The following is a 25,342-nucleotide window of genomic DNA, read 5'->3' on the forward strand; positions in this document are numbered from 1 at the left end:
CAAGTCAGTGACACAGAGGACAGCGAGGGAGGCTGGCCTGTCCAACGATGCGATGACTGCACATGGAGCTGGTATCCGCTGGAGTGAGCATGATGCACCTGCGCACCCTCTGGAAACAGCCAGCCACTGAAGCACCCAGGCTCTGTCACCTCGTGTGTTGTTGGAGGGGGCAGAGGTGCTGGAGTGTGAGCCAGGACTTGCGTCCCCCATGAAGAGGAGACTGCAGTGACTGGGGGCTTGCTCTCTCCCTCACGTGGCATCAGACACACGGCGGAGCCCAGGCATCGCCGCTCCGGTCTGTCCAGCAGCGGCTTCTGCTGTTTCCCCCACTGCTCTCGTCTACTGCGAGGTAAGGGAGCAGCATGCATTCTGCAGCTACCAGAGCAACATGCGTACAACCAGCGCCTCATCTCCCGGCGAGTGAAGCAACTGACATAAACACAGAATAAACTCTTTGAACCGTTAATTAGGGATGCTTCCCCACTCAAATGAAAGTTCTGACTGTTCTGCATGAGGGCTGTGAAGCTGGTGGAGCTACCCCCTTGGTCTTTGCCTTTGTACATATCTACACCTACGCCTCTTTATGAACACAAGGGGTCGCGATCACAGCCCCAAGCCGACGCTGCTGCATCGCATTCCAGCACATAAAACTCGGAGAGTGAGACAGTTTCTAGGCAGGACAGGAAGCGACCAGGGTACAATGGCAGAAAAGGTCAGAGCTGGGGATTTATTTCTTCTAAGGTCAACTCAGAAATATAATAATAATTAAGAGAAACCAAAAACAAAAGCAGAGGCCCCAGCGCTCACCCTTCTGCTCCCCTCTACCCAACACACAAGCCTGAAACTCTGCAGTCTTAAAGTGCAATTACTGTTGTGAAGCCGCGCAGGCCAGGGATCAGGCTGGACGGAGTTCAAAGCAGAAACTTCAAACACGCTGCTCATGACTCGGGGGCCGGGAGGGAGGGCTGGGGCGGGGGAGGGGACTGACAGTTCTCCAGCATTCAAGTGCATCAACACAATCAATGTCCTGTGTCTCGGGAAGAAAGTCTGCGAGTTGTAAGGAATCCGCGTCTGGAAGAAGAGAACTTTCTCTAGACTTCTATCTGAGGATGCTGGGAAGCAACAGCGCCCAGAGGCAGGCGAGGGCAGCCTGCTGCAGGGGACGGGCGTTCCTCCCAGGCGCCCCGCCGTACTGGTGGCCTCGGCTGTCCTCTGATAAATCGTCGCCTCTGGGCAAGGAGGAGGCGCACTGGACCAAGGGCATCTGGTAGGACGTGGCCCTCTTCTCGGGCCTGTCTGGGCTGGACCCGTCGCTGGGCCTCTGGCCGTTGAAGAGCAGGTAGCGGCCCCGGGCGTCCTGCTCCATTTTGAAGATCTCGTATTCTGTGTGAGGTAGTTTGATGCCCAGGGCCACGCAGCCGTTGGTGTGCGTCACGTCCTGCTGGATGCCCACCTGCCAGGAGCCCTCGGCCCCACACTCGTTTCCGTTGAAGACGTTGAGGAGCGAGGCTGTGGCCGCGTCCATGGGGGTGACCTTCATGTGATTCACTGCAGATGAGAGAGGAGAATCCCATGACCCTCTGGACGAAGCCTGGGGCACAGACATCCTGCAGCAAATGCTGGAGACGCCCTGCCTGGACCAGGCTCTTTGGTGGAAACACAATCGGACCAATCCCACACCCCTACCCCAACTGCAGGAATCGTACAAGCGTTTGCAGGTGGGGAGAGTTTACTGTGTTGATTTTTATGGCAGTCACACTAAATACAGCTGGACCCATATCCATGAGGTCCACATCGGAAGATTCAACCAATCACACATGGAAAAAGAAAAAATTAGGTCTATAAAAATTGCATCTGTATCAAACACAGACTTTTTTTCTTGTGATTTACTAAGTAACGCAGTAAACATCAATTTACATAGCATTTCCATGGTATTGGGTATTATGAATCATCTAGCGATTATTTAGAGTAGTAAGGCAGGGCAGGCATCTAGCCTAGCAGTTTTGGGATGCCTAATCCCACATCTGAGTGTCTAACGGATCTGAGTCCCAGCGCTACGCTCTCTTCCAGCTTCCTCCTAATGCACACCCTGGGATGCTACAGTGATGGCTCAAGTAGTTGGGTCCCTGTCATTCAAGTAGGGGGCCCAGACTGAGTTCCCAGCTCCCAGAATCAGCCTGGCCCAGCCCAAGCTTCGAGGTCGTTTGGGGAGTCAATTAGCAGACGGCAGATCTCTCTGTTTCTCTGCCTCTACCTCTCTTTTTGCCTTTTGAATGAATAAAAAACTTTTTAAAAAGTCCACTGGAGGATGCATGTAGGTTCTATGCAAATACTACTCCATTTTATATAAGGGACTTGAGGATTTCGGGAACTGTGTCTACAGTTCTTCCCATTTCTGCTAGTAAAATCACCTAAAAATCACTATGTTAAAACTCTCCACAGAGAGGCCTCTTTGCTCCAGAAGACTACGGTGGAAACATTAGCGAATAGTGAATGTCTGCTTCTTGCTTGTTTGAACCCCTGAAGATGTGGCCAGAAAACACAGGCCACGTGTGGTGAGCAAACGCTGAGTCAGGCTGCAGCTGGCCGTGCCTGTGGCTGCGAAGAGAACTCAGCAGAGGGCTCCCCGGGAGCTGTCTTGGTAACGCTCACTCTGGGGCAAGAAGTAAGATCCAGCCAGAGGCAGACTTTTGTTTTTGTTTCTCAAAGTTTCGGTGCTAAGTGCCTATAGCAGTGAGCATTCTCACAAGCGAATGCAGGCCCATAAACCAGGCATCCTATGTACGTTAGGCTGCAAATGAGAAAAACATGAGCAATCAATTTAAGTAGAAGTCCTAGCCCCTGTAGAGCAGGGCTTCGGAAGGTCCTCCCAGGGACCACATTCCGTGTATGCACTGGGCTGGAATCAGATAACGAGTGCTCTCTCTCAGTCAAGTTCATCCAAGGCGGGGTGTTCCCGAGCAAGCTGTCCTCCCTAGAAGGACCGATGAGATGCTCTAGGGCTCATTGGCATCAACAGGAATGCTTCTCCTCATTGAGCTGAACCACACAAGGCTCCCCAGGGAGCTGCACCCCGGATCTAGGCCTTCTCGCTTTATCTGGCAAGACAGGACTGACAGCACTTTACAAAGGTGCGCAAATCAAAAACAAAGAAAGACACTTCTAGAAACAGTGACCACGAGACCTGCCTGCCTGAGCCCAGGGCAGCTCTGTCCTAGCTTCCCGGCTGGGTGGTCAGCACACAGCATGGGTCTTCCCCAAGGAGACCCCACCTGCAGGCCTGGGACAGCTTCTCACGTGCAGGACAAGCTCAGGGCTGGAAAGGACAGCTCCCAGCTCCCGGGGTGTCAACCCTCCTCCTCGCTGCCTGCTCCAGAAAACACTGGGGCCCATGGGCGAGCGTGGTGGGCATCAGAGGGCAGCTCGGGATCCATCACATGAGGAAATACACAGACTGGAGACTTCATTCCCAGGAACATCCTCCTTGGACCACAGCCCACATGTATGTGACTGGGCCAGCAGGCCAAGGCCAAGGTTAAGCACCGGGCCCTGTTCTGAGCAGGCAGGCAGTACTGGGAAGACTGCCTGGAGACATCGATTATTCCCTCATTTTCTCCCCAGCAGTTCACGCACATAAGAAGCCCCATCCGTCCCTTAGGCTCTGCCTCAACACGAATGTTCCAGAACTGCTCGTGGGACCCAAGGCAGGAATCCTACCTTTGAACACAAACTCGGTGCCTCCCATGACCCTGGAGGAGAGCACTCCGCGGCTGTAGCGGCCCCGGGCGTAGATGGTGAAGGTGGGGTGCTTGCAGACGGGGTCCGAGTAGTGGTAGTAGTGGCCCTCCCAGGTGTTGTTGTTGTCGTGGAAGATGAAGTGGCGGGTGAGGAAGAGGACCTCGGGGCGCACCTCGCAGCGCTGGCTCACCCACTCCCCGTGCAGGCCGATGGTCAGGTCAGCCTTTGGGGGCAGGATGGGAGGGTGGTGCTCGTCGGAGCGGAAGATGATGCGACAGGCTATGCAGGCGTGGTCGTGGTTCTGCAAACACACAAGCAAACACTGAGACACCTTCAACTCCCTGGAATATGCACCCTCACGCATTTCTTTACATATGGGGTCCACCAGGGCAGGGCCTTCACACCCAAGCCACCTTAGTTGTAAGCTGGATGGCCAGGAGGCAGCAGGGCCCTGCCCTGGTGCACAGGCAAGAGGGAAAGGGGGTGTGCGCCATGTCTACACACACATGCACACGCATGTGCCGACAGTACAGATCGGCCTAAGCATTTCAGCTCTGGCACGAGCCCTCTTTAGGCTCTTAGTAAGTCTCCAAAGTGGCAACACCAGACAGCCCCTGGGAGGGGTACTTCAAAACAGTAACAGCAGCAGCAAAGAAGTGATGGTGAGGAGGTGGAGAAATTAGAACCCTGGACCCTGCTGGTGGGAAGGTAAAACGAGGCAGTTGCTAAACAAAACATTACTGTAGTTCCCCCAAATACCAAACACAGCATGACCATCTCGTCCAACAATTCCAGTTCTGGGTATATTCCCAAAAGACCTGAACACAGGGACTCAGACAGGCATTTGCATACCCATGTTTGTAACAGCATTATTCACGGCGCACAAAAGGCGGAAGCAACCCGAGCGTCCATTGACAGATGAAGGGTAAACAAGACATGGGCTGTATACACAATGGAGTATGATTCAGCCTTAAAAAGGAAGGAAACTCTGACACACGCTCCAACATGGATGAACCGCAAGGACTTTGCGCTGGGTGAAACAGACTGGCCATAAAAGGCCACATATCGGGTGACTTCACTCACACGAGGGACCTGGAGGAATCACAGGAACAGAAGGTGGAAGAGAGCGAGGCCGGCTGGGGCTGGAGGGAAGGGCGAGCGAGGACCGAGGAGCTTCCTGGGTGGCGTTCCCCTTTGGGAAGATGACAGAAGTCCTCTGGGGACGGTCACACAGCAATGTGGCTGTGCTTAATGCTGGTGAGCTGCGCACCCGCCAAGTTTTACAGTGCTCAGTTTTACGCTGTTTCAATACGATCAACTTTCATCAATTAAAGGGCAGCATCCCGAAGGCTGTGCATGAAGGGAGCTGTTTAGAGGGGGCAGGGTCCCCTGGGAGGTGACCACATGGGCAGTTTGTTCGCATCTGACAGCCTCGGGGTGGGGAAGCTTCCAGACTCCGTCTCCATCCTGCTTTCCTAGCTTTCCGCAAGTTCCTTCATGCAAGAGAGTGGTGTGTGCATCTCAGGAGGTCCTCCAGCCTTTTCTAACACTGACATGGTATGTGGACATGGCTGATCAGGTTGGGCGTGCAAAGGCCTCCTATGAGGAGTGTGGGTGCCAAGGGTGCCAGCTATTCCTGGCGGCGGGGGTGGGGTGGGGGGGTCTGCAGGGCCATCACAGAAAGCCCGAATCTGGGCGAGGGGAGCGCTGGATGCCTGAATACAGCACCATTACCCTGCGGTCTGACGCCAGGGGCTGCCTCACCTGGAACATGGGCTTGTCCCTCCACTATTCTCCTCCCACTGGGGTGGGGTTCAAAGGCCCAAGGGGCTGGCAGAACACTGACGGATAGAAAACAGGCCACTCTGACCCAGGCTGTGGCTCCATGCTCATGTGGACACTCAGCCCTGGGCGCCGCAGCCTCAAGCCTCTGGACAAGGCTGGCATGGGGTCACCCTGCACCAGCATGCATCTGTTTGCAGGAGCCAGAGAGCTCCACGTCAAGGCCTTTTGGTTCCCAGCCCTTGGTCACGTGGCCTGGCTGGGGCTGCCCTTGGGTCTGACACTGGGCTTCCTCCAGAGGGTGGCAGGGCGGGTGGAGGGCAGGCTTCCCGGCGGCCCCGAGCCAGGATCTCCTCCACGGAAAACGGCGTGCTCTGTAACACGCGCTGCTGTGCTTGCTACGTGAGCTCAGTGCTGCCATTTCCGACAGCGGATGTTTCCTCTGCTGACGGGGTTAGTGGCCTGGAGACGATGGGATCAAACAAGCCACAGCAGGAGATGAAGGCCAGGTCTTCGCCATCCGGGGACATGAGTGCCTGCAGTTTCTGACAGTCCTGGGGACACAGGAGAAACAGACCTGCCCCCGTGTTCACTCTGGTGAGAAACAGAGAGAGGGCGGAGCATCTGTGCTCGGCCCAGGAGGGCTCTGCTGAATCTCAGCGTGGAGACGGTTCCAGCCAGGTCATGTGGGCCAGGGCCAAACCCCACCGCTTCCCACCTGGTGACCTTGGGCACCTTATTCATTTCTGTCACCAACTTCCTCAACTTGTACAATGGCCATCATTATACTGCCTTGCGTAACTGCTGCAAGAAATGCCCAGTAGATGGTTTCCATTTCAGCCCCCTCTGGTCTAAAGACTCAACAAGCAGCCTCTCACCCCTCCCCCGACAAAGGGGCCACTGCCTTTCAAATGCTGCTGGGGTGAATGAAACACCAACTGGGGTACAAGAAAGCACCCCTGGGTTCAGGAGCTTTGCCACTAAGTTTTTCCTTAGCAAACCACTAGGCTAAAAGTTCCAAGCTTTTCACTCCAGAACAGGGTACCGGTCCACAAGGTGCAGGATGCAAAGTGAAGAGGTACGTGATGCCCGGGCCAGCTCCCGCACACGACAGGTGACCCTGCAAGGGCTAGGACCATCATCATCAAAATCCCGCCTGCCATCCTGGCTCCCGGTCTTCCCTGCACAGAGTCCACACCAGCCTAGAGCTTGGGTTCAAATCATTGATTCCACACACAGGACAGTGGGGATTTTGTGCAGGTTTCTGCCGACAAAGACATCCAGGCTGTGTAGGGGCCAGTCCTGGCCAAGCACCAGGGTCAGCACCACCGGCAGGTGGGCCCCAAATTCTGGAGAGAGCAGCCCCTGGGTGTATACGTCTGGTCAGGTGCTCCAAGTGTGTGCCATTCCCAGAGTGATGCACACTTGCCACCATGCCTGCTCCCGGGCAGGCCCAGAAAGGGCTACGTGGGCTGCCCTGTTCACTTCTACCAGCCCCGATCTCCACCTCCTCCCTGCACCAGGCCCCACAGCCTGGTCTGCCCCCCGTCATCTGGGAATCTGAAATCATCACCTGTGACTAATTCATTTCAGGCCCTTCTGAGATGTGAGCCTTGGGACACAGCACAGTCTGAGTCCCAGCTGCTCCACTTCCAATCTAACTCCCTGCTAACACACCTAGGAAAGCAGTGGAGGATGGCCCAAGTGTTTGGGCCCCTGCCACCCACACAGGAGACCCAGATGAGGCTCCTGGCTCCTGTCTGGCTCAGCTCGGGCCATTGCCACCATTTGGTGAATGGACCAGCAGATGAAAGGTCTGTCTCTCCCTCCGTCATTCTGCCTTTCAGATACATAAAATTATTTATAATTATTTATAAAATTAAAAGAAGCTATGGGTATCAATCCATGAAAAGATGTGGTTGCTTTCTCAAATGGCAGTTACCAATTCAGGAAGGACTCGGAATGTTTCTTAGAAGGGGCTGGGGGCAGGGGAAGAAGGCAATTTGGTCCCTGCAGACGGCGCTGCTGGGATCATATCGAGGCTCAACTGCTTTTCAATTCAACAAGAGGAGGCTTGGGGTGAGGGGAGGAGGGCACGGCTGTCATCCCAGTGGTCCCAGAATGGCACCACACCCAGAGTGCGAGTGTTTGGTGTTTACAGGGTACTCTTTTGTATGAACAACAAGGCAGGGGTCCAGAATCCCAAGATGAGGACCTGGCTGGCCTGGTCACTTCAGACAAACACTGGTCCCGGCTGAAGGGTCTGTTGGCAGCAGCAGAGCCAGGCAGGCTGGGCAGTCCAGAGGAAGCCTTGTGTGCACCAGGTGCATCTGCATGAGTTTAAGGCAAGATGCATGTAGTGCACGGGCCTGGCTCTTGGGAACTGGTCTTGCCAAATTCTTACACTAGTTACTGTCACGTGACTGAGGTCAAAAACACAAGAAGAATTGACCAGGTGTACAGGTGTACAGTTCAGTGACTTCAAGTCATCCGTCAGTGCTGTGCAGCCATCGCCACCATCCATCGCCAGCCTGTTTTCATTTTCCCAAACTGAAACTCCAGGTCCTTTAAATACCAACTTCCCCTTCCCTCGACCCACAGCTCCAGGCTTTCTGTCTATGAATCGGTCTGCTCTCTACGCCGCCCATCAGAGGACAACTAATTTGTCCTGCTCTGGCCTCTTTCAGGAGACAGAATGCCTTCAAAGTTAATCTGCAGCACCAAGTGTGTTGGAATGCCATTCCTTTGTAAGAATGAATCCTCTTCCCCTGGGCGTCTACACCGCATTCTGTTATCCAGTCATCAGCAGACACGTGGGGTGCTTATGTCTGTCAGCTCTTCTGAATAATGCTATGAATCATGGGTATACACAGCTGTTCGATTTCCTGGGCACATGCTCAGAAATGAAATAGTTAAGACACAAGGTCACCTTACGGTGAATACTTTGAGGACTCCCCATATTCTTTTCTGCAGGGCTATACAATTTAAATTCCCACCAGCAACGCACCAGGGCCCCCAGCTTTCCACATCCTCACCAGCACTTGATATTTTCTATATTTTTTTCATCACAGGCATCCACATGAGTGACTCAGTATTCCACTGTGATTCTCACTACACTTCCCTGAGATTGGAGGGGATGAATACTGTTTCACAAGCATATTGGCCATCTGTGCACCGTCTAAAGAAATGTCTGTTCAAGCTCCTTTGCTCTTTCCATTTTTTTTTTTTTAGTTGGCCGTTGACAAGTTACCTGTTTTTAAACTTTTTTCGAAATTTGTTTGCAGGGCAGGGAAAACAGTGCTCCAATTTGCCAGTCTACTCCTTAAGTGCCTGAAATGTTTGGGACTCTGCCGAGCTGGGAGCTGGGAGCTGGGAGCTGGGAGCTGGGAACTCAATCCAGGTTTCTCACATGGGTGTCAAGAACCCAGCTACTGGGCCGGCGCCATGGCTCAACAGGCTAATCCTCCACCTTGTGGCGCCAGCACACCGGGTTCTAGTCCCGGTTGGGGTGCCGGATTCTGTCCCGGTTGCCCCTCTTCCAAGCCAGCTCTCTGCTGTGGCCAGGGAGGGCAGTGGAGGATGGCCCAAGTGTTTGGGCCCTGCACCCCATGGGAGACCAGGAGAAGCACCTGGCTCCTGCCTTTGGATCAGTGCGGTGTGCCAGCCGCGGCGGCCATTGGAGGCTGAACCAACAGCAAAAGGAAGGCCTTTCTCTCTCTCTCACTGTCCACTCTGTCAAAAAAAAAAAAAAAAAAGAAAAGAAAAAGAACCCAGCTACTTGAGCTAAGGTTAGGGTTAGGTTAAGGACTAGGGTTAGAGTTAGGTTTAGAGTTTGGGCTAAGGTTAGCACTAAGGTTAGAGCTACGGTTTGGGTTAGTGTTACAGCTAGTGCTATAGTCAGGTTTAGGGTTAGGGTTTAGCTTAGCAGTAGGGTTATAGCCTAGATTAGGGTTACAGTTAGGGTTAGAGCTAGGGTTAGAGTTAAGGTTAGGTCTAGGGTTACAGCTAGCTTTAGGGTTAAGGTTAGTGCTAGTTTTCAAGCTAGGTTTACGGTACTTAGGGTTAGAGCTAGTGTTAAGGATATCACTGTTGCCTCCCAGGGTCTGCATTAGTAGGAAGCTGGACTCAGGAGTTGGACCCAGGGACTGAACCCTGGCCCCCTGATGTGGAATGTGGGCATCCTAATGGGCATCTTAACTACGGGCCAAGCCCTCTTCCCAGACCAGCCGAATCAACTCTTTGGCTGCTAGTTAAGAAACCAAAGATGGCCCACAAAAGCGGCCTTCCTGGCCTCCTTGTGGATCCTGTTGACAAGGGACAGTTTTAGCCAGGGTTATACAGAGACCTCTAATGCTTTGTAGATGGATTTGAAAATCATTTGTGCTCTGATTTCACAATCTTGGCTTGAATGAAAATTAAAGAGATCTGCAGAATAAGTCCAGGGAGGCAGAAACCAAAGCCCATGTGCAAAAGCCCATCAGCACACAGAAAATGAAGCTTATGATCAAACTATGAAGGAACTACAGAATCTTCTGCCCAGAATAAGTTCATCTTTGACACCCATTTTGTCCACAAACTTCCTGAAGGACCTCTATTGGCGCTATGAAGTTTTTTGCTGACACGCTTTTCCGGAAGAGTAGCCTTTCAAGTGTAGCTGACGCAAAGAAGGCATAGGTGGAGTTTTCAAACATGAGGAGTGAGATACCGTTTGCTCCCTGAAATTACTTTTTTTCTGTTTTTGATGCACATTCTAATGCGTGGTTGATTCTCCCTTGAGAAGTGAGTGCCCTTTCCCAAGCTCACCGACTTGGCATCTGCACCTCTCCACTTCCCTGAACCTAGAAATAGGGCTATTTACAGTCAGATCTCTGAACACAAGATGACTTGAAGGTCAAAGCCGAGAGACCAGCACCTTGTTGCTTCCTTGTTGCTATTCTTTACACCAACTATTAAAAGCTATAAAGCCAAAAGAGGGAGGAGAGAGAAAAAGATCCTTATACAATTAATCTCAGGGGAAAAAAAACCAAAAAACAGAAGTCAAGTTTATTCTAAGAGGGAACACTCAACCTCAGGCTTTCTCAGTGAGCAGTGTCATTGCGTGGGGTGGGCAGGTGGGGCTGCCGCCTCTGCCCTCTGCCTCCTGCCCAGCTGCCTGCTCGCAAGTTCAGCAACTGTGGCTTGCATCTGCAGGACGCTGGCTTCTTCAGAGCCCATCCTCTCCCTAAGCGTTACACCTCCCAAGGCGACCATGGGTAATGTTCCAGAAGGGGTGACCAAGACGCAGAGAGGAAAGAACTTGGCTCTGACGACTTGACAAACCAGAAGTAGAATTGGACCCTACGTTGATACGGGGACTTGCTGAGTGCTCCCTCCTGGCCCTGAGGGCCTCGCAGGCTGAGGTTCTCCATCAAGGACTCCGGCCCTGGGGGAGGTCTTCTCTGACCGAGGACTATGGGATTCTCTTATCTCTGCATAGCTGGTTTGTCACCATTTGGTGACAGTGCCCGCTTATTTCTGCCATCTCCCCTGAATGGAAGAAATGCCTTGACAGGATCTTGCCGTCAACAGTTCCACTACAGAAGCGGCCCGGCTAAAACACCATTCCTCAAAAGGAGCATTTCTTGGGCTGAAAAGTTTTGTTTGAGGAGGAAGAGAAATGGAACTAAATGACGGAGACTTCCTATCCTAGGGTTTTGTTCCATGGGATAAACACCACATTCATGCTTCTCAGAAAGAAACCCTCCATGGTTAATGTTCAATTTGCGGTGGGGCTGATTAAATTTCTGCTAAAAATAATCCTGCATGTACCAGGGGTCTTCAAAAAGTCTGGCAATGTGCATTATGAAAAAAAAACAAAAACAAACAAACAAAAAAACTATGCCTGGCTTTCAAACTTCTTTGCACCAAAAGAGACTTATCTTTTACAAAATATGATCTACCTACCCATCTATCCATCCATCCATCTTTGTAAAAGGCAGATAGAGATCTACTGGTTCACTCCCCAAATGCCTACAACAGCTAGGGCCAGGCCAGCATGAAATTGGGAAGCCAGAACTCAATCTAGGTCACCCAAGTAGGTAGCAGGGACCCAACTACTCGAGTCATCATCTGCTGCTTCCCAGGGTGTACATCAGCAGGGTGTGGAGCAGAGGTACAGCAGCCAGGACTAGAACCAGGCACTCGATGGGGATGTGGGAGTCTTAAGTAGTGGTCTAACAGCTTCACAAAATGCTCTCCCCGTGGACTTTTTTTTAAACATTCCATCTTTCCACATACTGTTTGATGTCTGCCAGTACACCCTTCTCAGAAAGTCCCTGTTGCACTGTTTAACGTTCTTCAAGGTCAAGGCCAAAGCATTCTTTGTCTCATACTCGCCTGACATCCAGGACACTGCCATGCATGAAGAGGGCAGCGTGGGGCCCTTGACTGACACACTGAGGGGCAGGCAGCTGTCAGTAGACATTTGAAGAAGTGAACAGATTAGGTAGCATTCACTGTAGATGCTGCAGCCAACATTCTTGTGGGTAGGGCCACTTGGAGTGCTTCTTGGATCTGGGGTCCTAGGTGTTTAAGAACTAAGGCTCATCTTGATCACCCAAAGGGATCATAATGAAGGTGACAGGCTGCAGTCACACAGCTTATGTCCTTTTATTGTAGCTTTGGGTGTAGACGCTGTGGCTGGTTGTCTACCTGCTGCAACGACCTGAATGCTGTGTTCCCTGAATGCACAGGTTGAAATCTTAACCCTCAAGGTGAGGGTGACTGGAGGGAGGCCTGGTAAGGGGGGGTGATAAGGCTGCAACCCCTGGGAACAGGATTAGTGTCCTTATGAAAGAGACTGCAAAGGGCTCTGTCTTCCCACCAGCTGAGGATCGGTGGAGAAATCAGTATCTGCAACCTGAAAGAGGGCCCTCACCAGAACCCAACCATGCTGGCACCCATGTGTCAGGCTTCCAGCCTCTAGAAAGGTGATGAGTAAAGGTCTAGGGTGCTTTGTGCCAGCAGCCCTCCTGACTGACACCTGCAGTCCCACTGCTCCTGGCAGGTGGGACAATGTCACATGTACACAGCAGGGCACTGGCCAGCAAGCCCAGCCAGCCCTGCAGGAGGTGCACACATGCTCCAGGGCACGGGTTGCTGACAGCGTCTCACAGGGACAATGCACAGCACCCCAGTCTCTTACAAAACCATCTGTGAAGGATGGGCCAGGAGGAAGGGGTTGGGAGAGAAGGAGTGAAAGGCGGATTGTTCATCCTTTTGGTCTGTGGTTGGCTCCACGCTGCAGGGACCAACTGAACTCTCTTCTGCATCCTGTAGCTAAGGGACATGTGGCACATCCTCAGGAGCACCATGGTTTACTGCAAGTGGGATTTCTAACAAGTCAGAATCTAAGACGTGAGCTCATATGGACTTTCTTGTTTTAGGAAACATCAAGAATCACAAAGAGTGATTTTTGCCTCTGCCTTACTTGCATGGTGCACACTGCACATGGACTCAATGGCTGGCTACCAACTAGCACCAGAAGCTAGCTCTTTGGTCAAAATGACTCCAGGAATGGTTACAGAAGAAAACTGCTATTTAGTTTTACTTGTTTGGCTGTCTCTTCCACGCCTATGCATTTTAGTTCATTTAAATAATTAAAGCACACTAACTGTATCCCAAGGACCCTATAGCTTGGCCCATCCACCTCCTGCTCTGTCCCCATGGTGCTCAGCTAACTGCCCCACGCAGTAGGGACTTAAGACATACTTCTTAAATGGCTAATTTCCTGCTGCCGAGGCTTTCGATCTATCCTTGGAGCTCTTTTGCCTTTTAAGGGATGAAATGTTTACCACTTGCATTGTCCCAGACAACAAATCTTTCCTGGTCTGCTGACTGCTTAAATAAAGCACCCTGATGTGCCTGTTTATCTGCAGAGACCCTCTGGAGTGGACAAACAGAATGAGCCATGTCTGCGGTACGAGTGGATGCCAACAGCCCTGCAGGACAGCAGCCATGTGACTCCTCCAAGCTTGGCCCAAGCAAGATGCCCACAAAAGCAGCCCTTTCAAGAGTCCAGACCCCCTCGGCTGACCCCAGTCACCAGCTCCCTGCTTCCATATCATGCGCAGCACTAGCTGCCTTAGTGCAAACGCCTGGGGTCATGGTTTTGAGGAGTCAGCCTTCACCTAAGACGGGCTTCCGAAACTGTCAGTTCCTGCCGCCTTCAACCTCCGTTCCTGCCCCCTCCTCCACCCACCATCACCTCTGCGATCCCTCTCCCATACACTGGTGCAAACAGAAGGGGCACGGCCTGGCCCTTTCCATGTTCCAGTGATCCCAGCCTCCTCCCACTGAGGAGCTGGGCCAGGCACATGCACAGGAAGAGCCCTTCCTGCCACACAGCCCAACACCTGCTGCAGGAAAGAAGGGCCCACAGCCCGCAACCATGTGGTCCAAAGTCCCTCTGCTGTCACACACACCAGGACGTCCTGCAGTCCACCTGTACTTTACACAGTCGGCCCTTTCTATCTGCAGGTTCTGTATCCACGGGTTCTGCACGTGAGGATTCAACCGACAGTGGTTCAAAAATATTCAAAAACCAATTATGTCTGTACTGAACATGTGCGAACTTTTTCCCTCATCCTTATTCCCTAGAATATAAGGTGTAAGAACTATTGACACAGCATTTACACTGCGATGGGGATAAGCCATCCGGAGTTGATTTAGAGTCTGCCGGAGGATGTGTGTAGGTTCCATGCAGATTCGGCACTGTTCCCTGTATGGGATTTGCGCACCTGCTGATCAGGGCGTCCTCAGTATCTGGGAACCAAATTCCCCAGGGGACCGCAGGAGGTGACTGCACCCTAAAACGGCCCTGAGAGGCAAGCCCCCTCAAATGCATGTGCTGGGCCCCAGTCTGGAGGCTCCTGCAGAACTCCAGGGTGAAAGCACGTGAGCCTCTTCTCTCTCCCAGGCTCAGGTCCTCGAAAATCCCGCTGCTTCCCTTCCCGCGCTGGGCAGCGCTGCGGCCGTCAACGTGCTGGGGAATGCTGTCTGGTCTGCACACAGTCCCTCTGATTTACGACCCCGTGCCTACAGCAGTGCAGAATCTTGGAGAAAGACCAATTCTATGTGCTTAACCATCTGGTCCTGAGGCTCAGGCATCTCTAAGGCCCCTGGCAATTGTCGGCTTTTAATTATCAATCTATGCCATCCCTGAAAGAACGAACCTGGCCACCGAGGGCTGCTGGGCTCTGAAGAACCCGAGCAGAGGGCCACGGCTGCCCCAGTGCTAGACGTGACTAGGGCAAGGCAGCGAATTGCTGGGTTATTTTGGACTGTCTTGACTTTTGTTCCAGAGGAGTAGCCCATTTCATCCCGAAAGGGCCCTCTCCATGCACCTGGACCTGCAAACATGATTTATTTGCTGGAGGACTCAAACCTCACGGCAAAGCTGCATAAAGCTTAGAAAAACACATCGACTTAAAGTTTCTATTTTTACACGGTGTCCTGTTTCCAGAGGGGCTGAGACTCGTGGTTTCAAACTCAATTTAGTATTTAAGCTAATTTTCAGCCAGGTCTCTACGGAGCCGCAATTAGGGAAGGAGGAGAGTTCAAAGCCGGAGCTCCAGCCCCTGCCCCGGGGTAGGCCTGTGTGGGCTTTGAGGATGCTCTCCACGCTCCTTCTGGCCACAGCTGGAGCAGACAACCTGCTGCCGCAGCCCCCTGTCGGGTCACAGCCATGGCGGCCAGGGCTCTGACACGCCCAGCTTCTGGAAAGACGCGGCCAGCCAAGGCCATTCATCCCTTTGCCTAGCTGTCCTGGGGAAGGATCTGAAAACTTCCCGAGGACTCTGCCGCACACTGCAGGCCAAGAGGTACAACGGGAAGGACAACACGAAAAGAATGGGCCCTTTCAGTTCCCAGAGCCACGCGGCCCTCGACCAACCCCCAGTCGGCCCGGCGGGGCAGCCGCAGCCAGCCCAGGGCACACGGCAGCCAGGCTCCAGACGCCTGCACTCTCCTCCCAGCTGGCCCTGCGGCTTCATGTATGTCCACAGCTTGCCTCTGGGCCTCAGGGTCCTGCTGTAGGTGATGATGTTCAGGCGCTGGAAGATCATGGTACAAACTGCAAAAGGGAGGCAAATGCATGGCAGGCAGTGTCTCTCCCCCGAGTCCCAGGCAGGGGTCTCACTGCCTTAGACACCCTCCCAGGAACGTTGGGTTCCTTGGCACACTGGCCTCTTCCTTCTTCTTCAGTCTGTTTTATGCAAACAGCATTGCCTTATGCACGCTTTTCAGTCCTCTCTTGTTTTGTTCCAACTCAGGAGTACACTGTGGACAACATCTAAGGTCCTACGGTTCTAGAATCCAGGAATCGGGTCTACTAGAATCCACTTGGTAAGAAGCCGGATGAATGTTCCCACCACCGCCGCCGCAGCAGCATGGGGAGGAGAAACGGGAGGAAGTGTTTTATAGCCAGGCTCATAAAACACTCTGATGTCCCCTGGTCAGCCACCCTCCTCATGCCACAGGCCCAGCAGACGGCATTCTGGACATTAACCCCCTCGGCGCATGTGTATTTGCCACTTTTTACAGGAATGAAAGACTCAGGCTCTGAGACTTGGGAAAGTACCAGTGCCCAGGCCGATGAGGGCGGCAGAAGTGGATTACAGCATGGGCTACCATTTCCCAAGTCCATTTTCCTGCCAATGGATCCAGACAGTGTTAGAAAAACAGACAAATAAAAATAAACTCTTCAACTGTTCTGATTCAAAAAATTCCCCAAAGATCAGCTGTACAACAGCCACCCTCAATTCCCATGGTGGGGTTCAATCATTTCTCCTTGCAAGACACACGTGGGTGGTCTCCCAACAGACAGGCTCTGGCTCTCAGGGGCACTGATCACAGGAATGGATGAGTCCACTGGAGCCGCAGGCCTGAGGAACGCTGGCTGACCCCTGCTGACCTCCATCCGAGGCCACACGTTGGAGGGACAACAGTGAGTTGAGGGGGGAAAGACAGAGGTAAGAAATGAAAGCTGGTGGGGGCCAGCGCTGTGGCATAGCGGGTAAAGCCACTGCCTGCAGTGTTGGCATCCCCTTTGGGCACCAGTTCAAGTCTCGGCTGCTCCACTTCCGATCCAGCTCTCTGTTATGGCCTGAGAAAGCAGTAGAGGATGGCCCAAGTGCTTGGGCCCCTGCACCCACGTGGGAGACCAGGAAGAAGCTCCTGGCTCCTGGCTTCGGATCGGCACAGATTCGGTTGTTGTGGCCAACTAGAGAGTGAACCAGTGGATGGAAGACCTCTCCCTCTCTCTCTCTGCCTCTCCTTCTCTGTATAACTCTGACTTTCAAATAAATAAATAAATCTTAAAAAAAAAAAAAAAAAGAAAGAAATGAAAGCTGATGATGGTCCTTTTTTCTTTTTTTTCTCCCAGTGCTAATATGAGCTACGAGCTCTAAGAGCCCACATGGGCATGCACAGGTGAGGAAATCAACCCTGAACCCAAATGAATGCAAACGACCAGCCCCGGGTTAAGTCTGGAGCAGGGAGGCGGGCCCTGCCTGCAGCCTGGTGGGTGCTGTGGCTGCACCTGCCTCCTCCAGGAGCAAGCCAGTCTCCCTGCTTCCCAGCTGTTCTGCTGTTCTTATTAGCATCTCTGACGACAGAAGGGGAGCCAGGGGTGCCAAGGCCTCTGCCTGCCTAGCAGATCTTCCTGTAGGTGCAGGGAGAGATGGGGCCATGCACTTGGCTCACGTGAGATCTCTGGGTTATCTGCCATTTTTATTCATGACGCTCACGCCTCCCATGATCAGAGATCATTTGAAAGTTGGCCTGATCGGACTCAGAGGAAGACAAGTGTAGGTAAGAAAATCCCCATTCTCTGAGTCAGAGACCCTGGAGAAGTGCTCCTTAGCCAGTGTTCAATGCTGACCCTGAGTGATGCTACCATCACCCAGCCAAGCGAGGTCCCAGAATGTAAGTGAAGAAAGCCCACGGTTCCTGTCCATGTCCCCAGGAGCGCCACTAAGGCCAGGTACCACCCCGGTGAGCAGGTTCTCCTAGATGTCATGGTTAGCGAAGCCACCTGCTGGAGGGCGCCGTGCTGGGCTCCTTTCCTTGGTCACCCACAGGAAGGGGACAGGCAGCTGTCCCGCCCTCACTGGCCCTCTTCAGCACCTTTGAAACACCCAAGGCAGAAGAGCAGACCTGGCTCCTAGTCTGTGTCGTAGGACAACCCAGTGGCATCGTGGGCCCTGTTGGCAAGCTGTCCAGGTGCAGGCGAGTGGCAGGCAGCGCCAGGTCTCGGGGCACCTGTGCCTCATCGTGCTGCACCTTGCACCTGGGGACATGCCCCCAGTGAGGTGCAGCCAGAGGAGGCACTTGCTCAGCAGGGTTTTCACCACCGTAACAAAGGCCACTTTTGTGACAAGAGCTCAGGATGATGGAGATCAAGAATGTGGCACTGAGCCATCTCTGGCCAACGCACCTCTCTGTGATGCCTCCACTGGTTATGAGGATCACTAAGAAAAATGAGTTAGAAATAAAAATGAACAAGCCACCAAAGCCAAACAGGGCTCTGCAACCGGAAAGCCTGTGTTCCCCGGGAGCAACCCTGCCGGGGAGCCAACCAGGGTGGCAGAGGTGACAGTGCATGGAAGAGCCCGTGGCCCCTGCAGCAGGCCTGGGCTGCCCGTGCCTTGCTGCTGCTGACCAGAAAGGCCAGTGCCCCTCCTGGCCTGGGAGTCCCCAGGCCCCGTCGTGGGAGCAATCGGGTTCATGTTAACATGAACTCTCAGGTGGCGGGAAGGAAACGCTTTGTGGACTGCAAATATCATTACTGAAGTATCACTGCAGAAGAGAACACGCGACGGTTCTAATCGCTCCCTGTCCTCCTCAGTCCTCCCTTCTGGTCCCAGGGACTTGACCCTTCACTGGGTACAATGGAAAGGACACGGGATCTGGGGGAGAGAAGTCTGGGTTCAAGGTCTCCACTGAAACGCGCTCATCACATGGCCTTGGAGACACACCCCCACATGGTCAGCACAAGGCAGATCTTGCAAGGATGTTACGGACACAGAGGCAACTCACATTTCCTGCGGCCCTCCTCACCCACCCTGCACTTGCCCAGGGCTGGGGTTGGTGCCTGGTCTGGGGTCTTTCGCCACTGTGGCTTATAGCATCTCTGTTTTCCCTTCGTGTTTTCCTCTTAGAACCACAGAAGAGGTTCCTGGGATATTAGAGGGGAAAGGAGCCACGGCCCCACTGTCCCACCTGCTCCAAATAGGAAAATCACACCCTCAGATCACAGAGCACGCCGGCGGCAGACCTGGGTCTTGGACTGCGTCTGTGTCCTCGCCTACACCCAGCCTTCCACATTTCCCCTCCCAGGTCTCCCTGGACCCCAGAGAACACGCCTTTACACAAAGGGCCACCCGCTTTATGGACTAGACAGGGCACGGCTGGGCTCCACGGGCAGCTGCCGGAACAGGTACCTTAGCATTCTGCAGCGGAGGCTGGTAACTGGATGGCCGGTAGAACATCCGCTGGGCGGCGTCGGTGTGGATGTCGCCGAGGAAGAGCTCCTCCACCAGGTGGTCCAGGTTGTGGTGCAGGTACTGCTTCTCCACCCGGACCAGCTGCAGCTCATGCATGGCAAAGTTCACGGCTTTGGTGCACTCGCAGCCATTCTCCTCTCGCCACAGGTCGTAGGCCACGTCCTGCACCCAGGGGGTCCCCGAGGCCAGGAAGCCTGGGCACGTGCGGTTCACGCGCTGGCTGAGCTGCTCGGCGACTGCCTCCGAGTGGCAGATGACCTGCACGCTGTGCAGCTGGTAGTCGGCTTCCGTGCCGCCGCGGATGATCCAGGAGGCCTGGCGGAGGCGGATCTTGCCTCGGATGATGAGGGTGTAGGTGGGGTTTGTGCACCGGTTGCTGCCGTAATAAAACTGGTAGGCCTGGAAGGTGTTGTTGTGGTAGAATCTGTAAGACCGGGTGATGAACTCTGGACCCGACCTGACTTCGCAGCTGGAGAAGACAAGGAAGGCAAGACCTTGTGAGCCCAACTGCACGAGGAAGAGGCTCGGTATCACACTGACAGATTTGGGTGATGCTGAAACGCGAGCCACAGCCCTCACTCCCTCCTGAGCCCTTTGCGCACCCCACCACCTCACTGAGCCTTTACAACAACCAGGCAGTTAGGTACGGTCGTCACTGGCATCTCACAAATGGGGAACAAGGCACCAAGTTAGGGCACATGCCCAAGGTCACGTGACCAACAAGTATCAGGGCCTGAAATCGAAACCAGGCAGTGTAACTCCAGCAGGTGCTCCCTATTATTCTAGCCCATAAAATCTTCTACTCACGATATGAATACGAACAGGCCACAGGGCCACAACTCTGCTGGGCCACACTTACACAGGAATGGCTTTGTTTCTGGAAAGAAATGGGCCTGGAGTCGTGGCTCTCACAGAAGCTCCCTGAGGCTGGCTCCCTGAACGCTTTGATTTTGTGGGCCTTGTCTGGAAGAGGCAGGTGCAAGGGGACTGCCACCCTGAAATGCACTCTGGCCAGCTAGCGGCAAATGCACAGTCACCCTTCCGTCCATCCAGAACTAACCTTCCTCCGGCAGAGAAAGGGAGGGGGCGCCCAGGTGGAGGCCACCTGCACAGGGAGACAGAAAGAAGATTCCTTCTGTTGGCGCTAGGCAGCCAGAACATGCCCTCTGCTGGGGCATGACAGAAACGCTGGGTTCCTGGGTCAGAAACAGGCAGGAAAGGAACACAAAACGCCTCGGGAGCGTCGGCTCAGAGGCCTTCTCACACTGCTCCATCATCATCAGTTCACGCTGGTGAACGGTTCTGGTGATGGTTCTGAGAGCACCATGCAAAGAATTTGTCCCTAAGCCTTCTTTAGCTCCTTGTTGCAGTTACGTCATAGCTCTTAGCTCATGGCATCTGGCCTCGTAACTCCACTCAGGTCTGTAACTTTGAACAGAGAATCTGCGTTGTGCTGAGTTATGCAATCGGGCTGAAATCCCAAACTCAGTGGGTCTCAAACATCACCAATATTTAAATGTTGTAGTTAGCAGTCTGGTGAGAGGTCAACCCCACATTAGAGGCAGGAGCCTTTGCCACATAAACGTTTGCCAGCTGATGTCCAGCAACGCCCCATGTGTGTGAGGTGCAGCACGCGAGGACTTCAGCAAGTTCGTGGAAAATGAGTACTATGAAAACATTACGCCATCAAAAATCTTTGCAAACAAAATAACCTTATCTTTAAATTCCATCGGTCCACAAACTTTTGGAAGTACCCTCATCTACACAAAATCTAGGGCAGTGTCCAGCGCAGGGTAGGCATGCCATCACTTTGAATACAATGACAAATCATTTTAAAGTACATCACATGAAGAGGACTGAGGCAAATGATTTATCGTGTGGTTATTCTGAGAGAGTCCATGTTCAGGAAAAAAAATTCAGAATCTTCCTCATCTTCTAAAATTCCTTTTTTCTCCTCTCCATAATTCAATCTCTCTCCCAGCAGGGTCCCTGAAGGCCACTACACATATCCCAAGAGCAGTATGTGGGGAGACGTGATTAGATCCCAGTCAGTCTGGTTAATTCTCAGCAATTTAATGGGTAGGAGAGAAAAAAAAAATCAGAGATCTGTCTCTCAGCTATTTTTAAAAGCTCTAATGGAAGATAAGCCCAAGCTCAAACTGGGACCAATCTCAGCTTCCCAGCATGGAAAAGAATCCAAGAACTGCGCCCTGGCTGGTGGAGGTAGCTTTTCACTTACTCTTGGACCCTGCAACCGTAGATTAAGTTACCAGAATATGGCTAGAATATTGAGACGCTAAGCGGCTTGCAAGTCAGGTTTCAGCACTGGTGAAACACAGGCTCTTCATTTCACTTGCTAATGGTTTCTTTTTAGACACAAGTGGGCCCATAGAGTTCAGGAAACAAGGATCCATTCACTGGTACCACGTGGCTAGCAGTGGTACAAGGTCATCTCGCACGAGGTTTCTCCAGCACTTGTCCCCGCTTGCTCACTAACTGTGACTTCAAAGAGTTAACATGGACCTTCCTGAGAACCTAGACAAGGCGTCCATCACTGCAGGTGACACAAAGTCTCCAATGCATGAGAGAGCCCCGAGCTGTGTGCCCCTTGCCCCTCTGTGGCCTTACCCTGTGGAGACCCAGTGGCCCTCGATGGTAGGTGGCATCTGCACGGTGATGCGTGCGCCATTGTGCAGGTGCTTCAGCATGTGATGGCACTGCGATTCCTTGAAAGCCCTCCAGGCGCTCTTCTCCAAGGACCTAGGATGGGACCTGCTGTCTGGATGAAGGAGGGCAGAACCCTCTCCCAGCCCTGAAACAGACAAGCACAAAGTCAGCTCAAAGGACACCGTGCAGCAGACGTGGCTCAGGCCGGACGACGGCCTCCGCAGCCGGGAGCAGCTGCAGGTGGGAAAGGCAGGCTTCCCCTATGGCACTTGGCCGTGTCCACACCGCCCCCTCTACAGAATTCACGTTTCCAAGTGCCAAGTCTTCTTGGAGATCATTTCCTGGGTGGGAAAAATGAGGTCCATGGACAGAACGCACATGGCTTGCTTGCAGTCACTTGGTTAACTCTCAGCAAACCAGAGCTCAAGTCTGTGCACCTGTGAAACAGCAAATAAGGTTGTGCATCTCCAGGACTCGCTTGTCCAGGCTAGAAGTGAATGCAATGGGGGTTGCAGAAGACAGAAATGGACCTATTACAGAATCCCAGCGAAAACACAGCCTGGACAGAGACAGAAGGAGAAAGGTACCATGTGACAGCCCAGAAATTCGCAGCTGGGATGTGGTCCTGGGCATGGCTCCTGTCTGCTCCCTCTGCTCTCCTAATCACCGAATGGGTACCCTGGCTTCAGTCTGAGTGTGTCTCTCATGGGGTCACATGAGGATGTTTGGTGCCCTACACGGCCACAGTGAGAGCTAGAGGAATCTTTAAGAGGTGGGGCCTGGTGGGAAGTCATTAGGCCATACGTTAAGGCAGTTTTCATGAAACTCCGGTTAGTTCTTACAAGAAGGTGTTGTCAAAGCACAGCTTGGCCAGGCTGCAGCCTCTCTGGCTCCCCCTGTCTCCCCGTGAGTTCTCCCACCTCTGTGAGGCGGCGCAGCTGGGGGGCCCTCGCCAGAGCCAGTGCCTCCAAAACGCAGAGCTAAACAATCCTCTTTTCTTTACAAAGTGCCCAGCCTCGAGTATTTCATGACGGCAGTGGGAAATGGACTAATGGAGCTGCTGTCGACCGAGCTGCTGGCCACGGCAGGGGCGAGGTGTGAGGCAGCCCTGCCATGGGACACCGGGCGGCCTTTCCCTCCCATTATCTTTCAGGAGACAAATCAAACACCCAATATAGAGTTTTTAATTAAGAATACTCATAAGGAAAGTTCACATTTCTATTTCTCAGGGGTAAAGGCATACTAGGACTAAGTTTATCCTCAGTACAAATAGTTTAGATTGGCCGAAATTCACTCATGCAGAACTACCCCTGGCCTAATAAAGCAATGAAAACAAATGGAGTTAGAATGTGAAATTTCGCTGTTAACTTTTGAGGTTCACTCCTGAAGTGACAAACAAGTCAGCAAGTCTTTAGGTTGCACTGACTATATGCCTGGGGCTGTGTTAACAGAAACACACTCGCCAGATGAACCTATACAATAAAAACATACGAAAGATGAACGACATGCACCTGTCAGAATGCAACTTCTAACAGGGGGCAATTCCATATATTTTAGTCAACACCTGAACATCTTTGTAGCTCAACCACCGCTTAGGAGAGGTCGTGTGACATGAAAAGTGAGATGCAGGAACTTAGAGCAAGATGATGAAAATCTACCTGGGTACCCTCAGACCTGCGAGCTGACAGCATTTAGATACCCACAGAAATACCCAGGGACTGGCCAACACATGGTCCAAATGAGCCAAGAACTCAAAGAACTCTTGGTGCTGAGAAGATGCGGTCTCCATCCCTGAACTCTCTCGGGCTTTTCCGCTGATGACACGCGAGCCTTGGGATGGAATCACAGCTTCTGGATGCTCCTGCAGCTCTTTGGAGCAGTGAAGGGCAATGAGACAAAGGCACCTTGGGTAGGGTATGATCAACTCGAGGAAAATTGGCAGAAGATGCTTGACATCTACAGAAGACTGTGCCGTGGTCAAATGAAATGCAGTCTCACGCCCAGCACTGCTAGCCACGCCCAGAACCATGGCCTAAGCCGCAAGAAGGGAAACTCCAGAAGTGAGCAATTGTCTAGTGGTGTCATTACCCACGCTCAGAGTTACTACGCTGGTTCTGAAGCCAGGGTTTCCTTTCCTGTGGCCTGGGTTTCCATGCCGGGAAGGCATTTCCACAAGGGCTCCCGGGGATCCCCGCCGCAGCCCGCACGCAGCCCTCCTGCATGGAGTGGCTCCATTACGAAGGAGGAGGAAGCAAATGTGTTTGCTTTTTCTGTTTTCAAAACCAGCCCGCTTACAAAATGCAGGTGTTGGCCGGTGCCGTGGCTTAACAGGGTAATCCTCCACCTTGCAGCACCGGCACACCGGGTTCTAGTCCTGGTTGGGGCGCCGGATTCTATCCCGGTTGCCCTTCTTCCAGGCCAGCTCTCTGTTATGGCCCAGGAAGACAGTGGAGGATGGCCCAAGTTCTTGGGCCCTGCACCCGCATGGGAGACCGGGAGAAGCACCTGGCTCCTGGCTTCGGATCAGCGAGATGCGCTGGCCGCAGCGGCCATTGGAGGGTGAACTAACGACAAAAAGGAAGACCTTTCTGTCTCTCGCTCACTATCCACTGCCTTTCAAAAAAAAAAAAAAAAATGCAGGTGTTTGGATGAGTAAGGATGCTGTTCAGCAGTGGCACTGAGCCAAGCAGAGCCCTGAACACTGGTGTTGAACTGTGAGAAATCCCATCACAGGCACCACCTACACAGTGTCTACCGATGGACTCCTCATCACGGTTCTAATGTTGTAATCTCCTCTGTTAGCTGTAAACTACCGCAGAGGATAGAGGGGTACTATTCATCGGCACTTGTAACAATCTCAATAGTTGTGATGACCTTGAGTGCGGTAAACACTCCTAAATGTCCCTATCAGGCAATCAAGGAATAACACCCAACAGGACAGAAAACAGTATGGTGCTTTCTCAAAAACTTAAAAATAGAACTACCCCATGATCCAGCAATCCCTCTACTAGGGTATACTACCCAGAGGAAGTGAGATCAGTATGTCCAGGAGACATGTGCACTCCCACGTTCACTGCAAGACTCTTCCCAATACCAAGGAATGGAAACAACCTACGTGTCCATCAACTGATGCATGGGTCAAGAGACTGTGGTACATGTACACAGTGGAATACTACTCAGTCATGAACATGACGAAATTCTGCCATTTGTGGCCACATGGGTGGAACCGGAGGTTATTATGTTAAGTGAAACAAGCCAGGCACAAAATGACAAAACCCTGTACAGTCTCACTCCTATGTGGAATTTTAAAAAGTTGACCTCATGGGAGTGAAGAGTAGAACACTGGTTACCAGAGGCTGGGGAGAACAAGGTGGGGAAATGCTGGTCGCTGTGCACTAGGCTGCCATGAGCCAGGAGAAAGAAGTTCTGGTGCTCACTGCAGGGCAGGGTGACTGCTGATAACAGTAATGTGTTCCATGTTTCCAAAAAGCTGCAAGAAAGGAGTGTTCATGTTTTAGCCACAAAGAAATGATAAAATTTTAAGGCGACAGATATGTTTACGTGAATTTGAAGACTGCATAATGTTTACATAGATATAATTTTTATGTGCC

The 25,342-nt window shown here is 52.6% G+C and overlaps 1 protein-coding gene across 1 annotated transcript; it reads right to left on the minus strand.

The window, feature by feature from the left end:
• Window positions 1–1,099: 1,099 nt before the first annotated feature.
• Window positions 1,100–23,760, minus strand: APCDD1 (APC down-regulated 1). The gene is made up of 7 exons (XM_062199978.1): window positions 23,443–23,760; window positions 22,735–22,877; window positions 22,110–22,168; window positions 21,693–21,876; window positions 19,002–19,533; window positions 3,718–4,039; window positions 1,100–1,548 (listed from the first exon to the last, which is right to left on the minus strand). The coding sequence occupies exons 1-7, from the start codon at window positions 23,758–23,760 to the stop codon at window positions 1,100–1,102; spliced, it is 2,007 nt and encodes a 668-aa protein (XP_062055962.1).
• Window positions 23,761–25,342: the final 1,582 nt, after the last annotated feature.

The sequence above is a fragment of the Lepus europaeus genome, chromosome 9 (genome assembly GCF_033115175.1).
Source record: "Lepus europaeus isolate LE1 chromosome 9, mLepTim1.pri, whole genome shotgun sequence".
Lineage (NCBI taxonomy): Eukaryota > Metazoa > Chordata > Mammalia > Lagomorpha > Leporidae > Lepus > Lepus europaeus.